At 44.0% G+C, this 10,000-nt stretch overlaps 2 protein-coding genes across 2 annotated transcripts in view; both read left to right on the top strand.

Annotated features, from left to right (window-relative positions):
• Positions 1-3,041: 3,041 nt before the first annotated feature.
• prf1.3 (perforin 1.3) lies at positions 3,042-8,394 on the top strand. The gene is made up of 8 exons (XM_062408226.1): positions 3,042-3,099; positions 4,233-4,479; positions 5,743-5,784; positions 5,869-5,961; positions 6,436-6,572; positions 7,019-7,517; positions 7,606-7,976; positions 8,066-8,394. Exons 2-8 carry the CDS (start codon positions 4,240-4,242, stop codon positions 8,286-8,288), a joined length of 1,605 nt encoding a protein of 534 aa, XP_062264210.1. The 5' UTR covers positions 3,042-3,099; positions 4,233-4,239; the 3' UTR covers positions 8,289-8,394.
• Positions 8,395-9,951: 1,557 nt separating this feature from the next.
• stx1b (syntaxin 1B) overlaps positions 9,952-10,000 on the top strand; it is a 39,354-nt gene continuing 39,305 nt past the window's right edge. Inside the window, exon 1 of the mRNA XM_062408240.1 lies at positions 9,952-10,000. This exon is cut by the window's right edge and continues 357 nt beyond it. The gene's annotated coding sequence lies outside the window, so the exon portion shown is untranslated.

Genomic DNA, 10,000 nt, shown 5'->3' with positions numbered 1-10,000 from the left:
AGAAGACTTGATTTATACGAAGAGGAGGTTGAGGGAGAAACTAAATATTGTCTGTTTATTCATGTGTAGAAATATGCTCAGTGTAATATTTATATTTCAGATGCAAAACAAACATAAATAGAACATAAGACGTCATAAATGACATTCTACATGATGCTTTGGACTTTGAAAGAGTTTAGATCAGAAAAGAATCTGTCTCATCAAGTGTTGATATAAAAGAGTCAAAATAGAGGAAACAGTTTATGTAAATCATCAATAAATCCTCTCCTGTTTCCCTCCAGCTGTGACACATGTGTCTCATCTGTGAGCTGAGTCACACGCTGCGCCTGGGATTCAAACCTGTGACCAATCCTGAGTCCTCTTCAACATCTGTGCTGGGAAGTAACTGAGTACTTTAACTCAACGACACGTCTCCTCTGCTATTCAAAGAGCCAGTTTTATTAGTACTAGTATTATTATTCTAAAATAATAACTCTACTCCATGATGTCACCACAAAATGGCTTCGTACTGAGATGTGAAAGCTTCCTGTCTGGAGGAGGTGGAGACAGGCCATGGTCCCTCGTGACCTCTGACCTTCTGGACCTTCACAGCTCGTTGGTTTGACTCTTTTCAACTCGAACACGTTTAAACAGGAACATAAACTGAAGTTGTGTCAGTTCAGGGAGTAAACAGCTGTTCTCCTCTCAGTGTACTGAGAGAGGAAAGAAGGGATGAAGAGAAGGAGGAGAGATTCTCTGGACTCGGACGACAGGAAGAAGAGATTAACATAAATGAATAGTAATGATGGACAGACCTTTATTGTTGTTGTATCAAGTACAACAACATTATCCTCTTCCAGTGCAACAAAGATCACACAGACAAATAACAATAGAAAAGTTTGATGAAACAAACCAACGTTCACTCAGTCATCGTGCTACACTTCACCCCCCCCCCCAGCTGCCAGTCAATGATGATGAAGATGATGATGATGAAGGTCAAGAGACAACGTCCTGCATCTCCACCTGCTGGTGAAGATCATGAACTACAGTCTGAGAGCAGCACGAGAGACGATCACTGTTTATGAAGATGATTTGTTTGTTCGTCTTCATGTGTGAAGTGAAACTTTTCACAAGATCAGAAATAACTGTGATTGTTAAAATCATCCTCATGTACTTTTTAACATTTATTAATTATTAAATAAATCTTTCAGTTTTTTAACCTCTTGTTGTTTCACACGTCATCAGAAACAGTTTGAGGTTTAACACTCGAGACAAGTTTCTACTTCAACTGCAGATTTACTGCTGAGTCGGAGGTTTGTTCACACACACTTCCTGTACACACACACACACACACACACAAATACAAACAGACACACACACACACAGACACACACAAACAGACACACACACTCACACACACACACACAAATACAAACAGACACACACACAAACAGACACACTCACAAACACACACGCACGCACACTCACAAACACAAACACAAACACAAACACAAACACACACACACAAACACACACACACACAAACACACACGCACACAGACACACAGACATAGACAGACACTGTCACACACACACAGACACACACTGTCACACTGTCACTGTCCCACTCACACACACAAACACAGACACACACACACACGCGCACAAACAGACACACACACACACCGATCACAAACACAAACAGACACACACAAACAGACACACACAAACTCACACAAACAGACACACACACACACACAGACACACATAAACTCACACAAACAGACACACACACTCACACATACACAAACAGACACACACACACAAACACAGACACACACACACACACTCACACACACACACACACACACTCACAAACACAAACACACACACACACACACAAACACACTCGCACACAGACACAGACACACAGACACACACAGACACTGCCACACACACAGACACACACTGTCACACTGTCACTGTCACACTCACACACACAAACACAAACACAAACAGACACACACAAACAGACACACACACACTCACACAAACAGACACACACACATGCACACACAAACAGACACACACAAACTCACACAAACAGACACACACACTCACACACACACAAACAGACACACACACACACACACAAACAGACACACACACACTCACACACACAGACACACACACACACACACAGACACACACACACACACACACACACACACACACACACACACACACGAACGTCCAGGCACACAGACACACAGACACACACAGACACTGTCACACACACACTGTCACTGTGACTGTCACACTCACACACACAAACACAGACACACACACACGCACAAACAGACACACACACACACACACACATACAGACAGACACACACAAACAGACACACACACACTCACACAAACAGACACATGCACACACAAACAGACACACAGACACTCACAAACAGACACACACAAACTCACACAAACAGACACACACACTCACACACAAACAGACACACACACCCACACACACACAGACACACACACACAAACAGACACACACACACACAAACAGACACACACACACACACACAAACAGACACACACACACAGACACACACACACACAGACACACACACACAAACACACTCACTCACAAGTTTGAAACTTTTTTTAAAGATCATCAGACCTGTGTTTCATCTGTTTTCAATGATATTGATAGTTTGTGTAGTTTTTATAAAGGTGATGTTTCATTTAGTCGCCTGTTGGTGGCGTCACCTCCTCTTAACACATGTGTGTGTCAGTTTCACGATGCACTTTGAGATGTCGGGGGGGTTTCACTCTATATCTGAAGCAGATGATGGAGTTTTGTTCACAAGTGGATCTGAAGTTTCAGAGAATCAAGAAGAGCACACGTTAGCAGCAGCTCTTCCCCTCAGAGGCTCAGGGTCAAAGGTCGTCTGGAGGTGTGATCACACGCACACTGAACCACCTACTAAGTGTTTTTGAAGCTGCTGCTCATCAAACTGTTGCTACCGACTTTTGTCATTTTCACAGAAACCTCCGACCTCGTCAGCTCGTCCGGACCTGGAGAACAGCGCCTCCTCTCTGAAGGTACGAGAACCTCCATCAAACCACGTTACACCATCATTGATACTTCGTTTAAAGGATTTTAAACAGATTCACAAACCTTTCACTTCTCAAACACTTCTGAAAACAGGAGCAATAGAACAAGGACACGTGAATAAAGGAAAATAAACATGATTAATTGTCAAATTAAAATCAACTTGTAATCATATAATCATAATTACAACCAAAACATTCATATTAAAAAAGGACACTGGTTAACATTTCAAAGTCTAAATAATGAGGATAATAATTTCAAAAACGTCATTTAATAACAGTGAATTATAGTGTTTCACGTGGGAGCAAAACAATTAATAATAATAATATATTAATGTACAATTAATGTAACTAAACATAATAAATAATATAATAAAAAATTATAAAAAGTCAAATTTAAAATCTTACTATGACTTTCCCACAGACTTGTTTTATATATTTTCACACAAATGTTTTACTGGAATATAAATTAGTTCCTTTTTGTTCAATTTTAATATCAGACTTTTATTCATCTACTGGTATTTCAAAATATTTCCCGTCTTATTTTATTTCTTTTTTTTTGTATGTACTTTGTCTTCCAGCCTTTGTTTGTTTTTCATTTTAAATAATTGAGGTTTATGACATTTCGTCACTTCCTGTGGTTTTAATTTTCTCTGTGTGTCGAACAATTTTAAAATCAACACTTGTTCAAGAAAATGAGGCTGAAGTGTTTGAAACCTGTCTTCTGTGTAGTGACCAGCAGGGGGCGACTCCTCTGGTAGTTTCTATAGAAAGTGACTTCTATCTTTATAACGTCAGTAACATTCAGGAGTTTCTGTCTCAGTCTCTAGTTTCAAGTCTTCTTCAAACAGCGGATGTGTTGGGGGGGGGGAACCACAGAGTGATTGACAGTTAGTGCAGTCTAGTGGGTGCAGGCTGCAATTGTAGGTGGGCGTGTCCTCTCAGTCAGGCTCCACCAACAGGGGGCGTTGTTAGCTGATGTGTGGAGGGTGGAGACTTTTTACTAATACAATTTAATTGTTATCAAAGTGAGATGAGTTTTTTTTATATGAAAAGCTGTTTATTGACTTGTTTCAACATCTCATCAGCAGGTGAATAATAAAAGGTCTCTTTATGTCCTTCAGCTCCACGATGCCCTCCTCCTCCTTCTTCCTCCTCCTCCTCCTCCTCCCCCCCGCCCTGGCCTGTCGGACCGGCTCCTTCACGGAGTGTCAGCAGGCTCCCTTCGTCCCCGGTCACAATCTGGTGGGAGAAGGTTTTGATTTGGTGAAGTTGAAGATGACTGGAGCGAGTGTCGTGGACATGAAGCGCTTCATGGTGGGAGGAGTCGAGGGGAACTGCACCGTGTGCCAGAACCACCTCCTGAACCAGGTGGGTTGACAGCTGTCAGTCAAACCACCATCACAACTCACCTCGTGTGAACAAACACAAAAATATTTTTGTTTCCCTTTGGGAAAAAATGAAGGAAAGATACCTTGGATATGAACGCTGCCATCTAGTGGTGGTAAATTCAATATGAGTTGTGTACTTACTTATTGTGCGTTCCATTACACCTCAGAGCTCCAAACCCCCGTCGACCTTAGTTTGCTTCATGTCCCATCTGATAACATGGAGGCGATTGAGTTTATGACCTTACTGCAACCAGCCACCAGGGGGCAATCGAGATGTTTGGGATTCACTTTAAGGAGTAATCATGCAGATTGTTTTTATTTACAGTTTCATAGCTGAAAATGTAACTAATAACACACAGCAGCTAACAGCAGCTAACAGAAGCTAACATCAGTTAACAGCAGCTAACAGAAGCTAATAGCAGCTAACAGCAGCTAACAGAGGCTAACAGCAGCTAACAGAAGCTAATAGCAGCTAACAGCAGCTAACAGAGGCTAACTGCAGCTAATAGAGGCTAACAGCAGCTAACAGCAGCTCACTGCAGCTAACTGCAGCTAACAGCAGCTAACAGAAGCTAACAGCAGATAACTGCAGCTAACATAAGCTAACAGCAGCTAACAGCAGCTAACAGCAGCTAACAGAAGCTAACAGCAGCTAACAGCAGCTAACATAAGCTAATAGAAGCTAACAGCAGCTAACAGCAGCTAACATAAGCTAATAGAAGCTAACAGCAGCTAACAGAAGCTAACAGAAAATAATAGAAGCTAACAGCAGCTAACAGCAGGTAACAGAAGCTAACAGAAGCTAACAGCAGCTAACATAAGCTAACATAAGCTAACAGAAGCTAATAGAAGCTAACAGCAGCTAACAGCAGCTAACATAAGCTAACAGAAGCTAACAGCAGCTAACAGCAGCTAACAGCAGCTAACATAAGCTAACAGCAGCTAACAGCAGCTAACAGCAGCTAACAGAAGCTAACAGAAGCTAACAGCAGCTAACAGCAGCTAACATAAGCTAATAGAAGCTAACAGCAGCTAACAGAAGCTAACAGAAGCTAATAGAAGCTAACAGCAGCTAACAGCAGGTAACAGAAGCTAACAGAAGCTAACAGCAGCTAACAGCAGCTAACAGAAGCTAACAGAAGCTAATAGAAGCTAATAGAAGCTAACAGCAGCTAACAGCAGCTAACATAAGCTAACAGAAGCTAACAGATTCACTGATGTGGAACTATTTGTCCGTCTCCAGACACAGAAGCTCCCGGTGTCGGTCGTTGACTGGAGGATCAAGGTCAGTGATGAATCGCCAGTTTCACACACCACATAGTGTTTCTTTAAGGTGAACAGCATTACCCAGAATCCTCTCTGTCTCCAGGTGCACTGTCGGCGCAGTCTGAGCAGTAAGATGTTCGAGTCCAGTCAGTCCATGATGAAAGACACGAGCTCCTCTGTGGGCGTCAGCTGGAAGGTTCGTGAAGCTGCGAAAGAAACATGATCACATGACCTCTGCAGTTAATAGGTCACTTCCTGTCTCTGCTTGCTGCTCCGCCCCTCATGTGTCACCATATCTAGTTGCACTTATATGTCACTCACATGTTGCACTTTCTAGTTTGTCTCTCTTGAAGAAAATTGTCGTGACAGGATTGTTGAGGTTGTGGTTTGTTCCCTCACGGACGATGCACTTGTTGTGAGTCACTTTGGATAAAAGTGTCAGCTCCATGTGATGTGTGATTGACAAACTGCAGGAAGTCCAGAGATTCTCCACAGGTCAAGGCTGACCACAGCGACCTGACCCCACTTTCATTTCTCATAGTTTGTCTTGGTCAGAATCATCAGGGTAAACTCAGTCTGCACCCCCCCCCCCCCCCCCCCATTAGAAATCTGTTGTCTTCTGAAAAACAACACACCTTCGTTGTCTGTCTCGTGACCTGTTGTCACTCAGGTTGGCCTCAGTGTGGCGGGACTGGGCGGTTTTGCTGTTGGAGGATCACATTCCAAATCAACACAGTTTGCGGAGAGTCGCAGCAGAAAAGACAAGTTCTCCTTCACCACGCACGACCTCAACTGCAAATACTACACGTGAGTACGACGAACCAATCACACGAGGCTAGCTGTTTATATTGTAATGATGTCATTATAGTAGTTTGTCCTGACTCTTGCTGAGGGTTAAGGACAGAGGATGTCACACTCTGTTAAAGCCCTATGAGACGAATTGTAATTTGTGAATATGGGCTATACAAATAAAATTTGATTGATTGATGGTTGATTATGATGTCATTTATACCTGATAATGAAGAGAGATTGATTCATTTAAATTAACGGGAAATCATTTCTCTAAGAACATTGGTTTTAAAAGTCACTGCATCACTAACATAATGACATCATTCCAACGTGAAGCCAGATCACCTGGACCCCCCCTGGTGGTCTTTATATACCATCACATATCATCTTTATATAGAGTCAGTGATGCCCTTTATATAGGATCTAGGTCCAGGGTAAATCTTTTCTAACTCATCTTCTCTCAGCTTCCGTCTTCAATCGAATCCTCCGCTGAGCAAAGAGTTCGAGGTTTCTTTGAAGAACCTTCCGTCCACCTACGACCTGAAGAACACCTCGGCCTTCCAGCAGTTCCTCACCATCTACGGGACCCACTTCATCCGCAGGGTTCACCTGGGGGGTCGAGTGCACTCCGTCACAGCCATCCGGACTTGTGAGGCCGCCATCAGCAAGATGTCTGTCCATGCAGTCAGCAACTGTCTGTCAGTCGAGGCCAGTGGAACCATTAAGGGCGTCACTGCCAAAGCCAGCAGTGCGTTCTGCAAAAATAAGAGAAAGAGTCTTAAAACCGGGGCAACCTTCAGTCAGGCCTTCTCTGACAGGACCACTGAGGTTATGGGAGGAGATGGGAACGTGGGGGACATCCTGTTCACCCCCAATGGAGCCGCAGGCTACAAGAAGTGGCTCTCTTCCCTCAGGAGGGTCCCAGGTGTGGTGTCCTACGAAATCAGTCCCCTGCACCTGCTGGTGAGGACATCATTATGTTGAGAAACATATTAATGACAGTTTTGTCCTAACTGTGTTTACATCATGAACTAATGTTTCTGCTCTGTAGGTGACAGATAACCCCACCCTGAGGTCCGGCCTCCAAGAGGCCATCAGCAACTACATCCGCAAAAGTGCCAAGAAGCTGAGCTGCCCCGCCGGCTGCAAGGTCGGGAAGCAGAACAAGAACTGTGCCTGTCAGTGCCAAGGTCACCGCATGGTCGACTCCAACTGCTGCCCCGGGGAGACAGGCGTGGCCCGGATGAATGTGACGGTGGTCCGAGCCCAGGGGCTGTGGGGGGACTACTTCTCCAAGACGGACGGATATGTTAAAGTGTTCTACGGAAACCGAGGAGCCACAACACCGGTGATCTGGAACAATGACTTCCCCCAGTGGAACTACCTCATTCGGCTGGAAACCGTTAACCTACGTCGCAGAGTGTGAGTCTCAAATCCAAACTGATGTCATTGACTCTGATGTGCAATAATGAAATGTCATGATACAGTGTGATCACGTGTTTCCTGCGCAGAGCTGTCGTCTTCGAGGTCTGGGACCGGGACAATGGTTGGAACGACAACCTGCTGGGGAAGGTGGTCCTCATCCCCACGAGTGGTCATAGCTCCATCAAGAGCTTCAGGTTGAAGCACGGCTCGCTGTCCGTCCAGCTGTCTGCAGTGTGTGCTCCCAGCCTGCAGGGGTCGCTGTGTGAGCAGTACGCCGCCTCGCCAAGCTACACGGAGGTCATGGCGTAACGCTGGGGTTCACACGTTGATCTTTCGTAGTTTATTAAATCTGTAAAAAGGTGTGAATCAACTGGATCAAAAACAATTGAAATAAAATCAAAACTTTTAAAATGTTTGCTCTGTGCTTCTCTTACTGAACGCTAACACATCTCCAGCTCTTAACAGGGCTTCCATAGGTTCAAGGTCAAAATCTGGAACATATGAAAAATGATTATCATGAAAAGTAGAAAATTATCTGAGTTTTTAGTACAAAACAAAACTCTTCTCTGGACGAACAGCGACGCAAAGTAACTAAGTACATTTACTCAAGTACTGTATTTAAGTACAAGTTGCGGTACCTGTATTGAGATGAGTTGTCCATTTGAATTTGGATAAATTCCACAAATTAAATGTTTTGTTTTATTAAATAAGTTCAAACTTCATTTATCCAGATCAACATGCAGCTGCAACAATAAAGTGACAAACACATGATCTTCAATAATTGTACCTTCTGCCACGTAAAGTGAATTTCATTTTAGTAATCGAGTGCGTGTCTGTGTGTCTCTGTGTAGCAGTTTTACAGATTGTTGCATCCGTTCTGACTTCGTGTTTTAACTGTGACAGTTCAGCACAGACTGCTGAGCATGTAAGACCTACAAAGACACACACACACACACAAACATACGCACACACAGTCCGCTGATGCAAAACGCTGAATCACTACAGCAACATGGGAACGTTGTTGTTGCTTTACATGCTCGTCCTCAAGCCCCCCCCCCCCCCCCAACTGATTGAAACCAAACTGACCTAAACACTTGTTCCATGTCCCATCTGCTAACCTGGAGGAGGAGGGTTTATGACCTATACTGCAGCCTGACACCAGGGGGCAGTCCACATGATTTGGCTTCACTTTTATGAGCTACCATATGGTCTCTATAGGGAGAGACTTATCTGCTGTATATATTTATCGACAATCATTTTTTGGGTAATGAAATTCTGGTTGAAAAGTTACAAATCACCTCAACAGACATTTGATGTAAATTTAAGAAACATAATTTGAGTTTTCGAATGTGTGTGTAAATAAAAGCGTCTTCTAACCACAGATTTGTTTCCTGGTAATAATTCCCAGACATGATTATTGATGAAACAAGATGGTTCAGGTAAAATTTCAAAGAGAGCTCCTCATCGCCCTCTAGTGGCCTCAGTTCGTTCAAACGCTGGATGAGCTACGTCATCCAGCGTAACAACAATCATATTCAATTGTTGATTGAATATGATTATATGAGAAAAGAAAAAATATGATAACACATTGTATCATAATATAATAATTAAATAATTAAATTGTTACATTACCCCTCCTCCCCCTCGGTCCATATATGGACAGATTTAACAGATTGTCCAAATCCCCCCCCATTCACCTGAAACCAACACCCCCCGTCCCCCTGCTGCAGAGAATGTAGGGGGGGGGGGGGGGGGCAGCAGGTACTGATGGAGGGAGGGATGTCGCGCCTGCGCACTGCATATATATACCCTCCGCATCGCCCCCCTCCCTCCTCCTCTCTTTTTCTGCAGCATCAGTACCACATCCCCCCTCCCCCTCCCCATCCTCTCTCTACCTCCCCCACTCTCTCTCTGTCTGTCTCCCCCCTCTCTCCCCCCGCCCCCCCTCTCTCTCTCTCGCTGCGGGGCCACACTGCGACCACAGAGGAGGAAGAGGAGGAAGCCGCGGAGCGACAAGATCC

The sequence above is a fragment of the Platichthys flesus genome, chromosome 16, assembly GCF_949316205.1.
Source record: "Platichthys flesus chromosome 16, fPlaFle2.1, whole genome shotgun sequence".
NCBI lineage: Eukaryota > Metazoa > Chordata > Actinopteri > Pleuronectiformes > Pleuronectidae > Platichthys > Platichthys flesus.
Note: the sequence above shows the minus strand (reverse complement) of the source record. Positions and strands in the feature narration are given on the sequence as shown.

Coding starts and splice junctions, on each gene's coding strand:
- prf1.3 (XM_062408226.1), top strand. CDS start 4,240: ATGCCCTCCTCCTCCTTCTTCCTCCTCCTCCTCCTCCTCCCCCCCGCC. Junction 4,480..5,742: donor AGAACCACCTCCTGAACCAG/GTGGGTTGACAG, acceptor GTCCGTCTCCAG/ACACAGAAGCTCCCGGTGTC. Junction 5,785..5,868: donor TCGTTGACTGGAGGATCAAG/GTCAGTGATGAA, acceptor CTCTGTCTCCAG/GTGCACTGTCGGCGCAGTCT.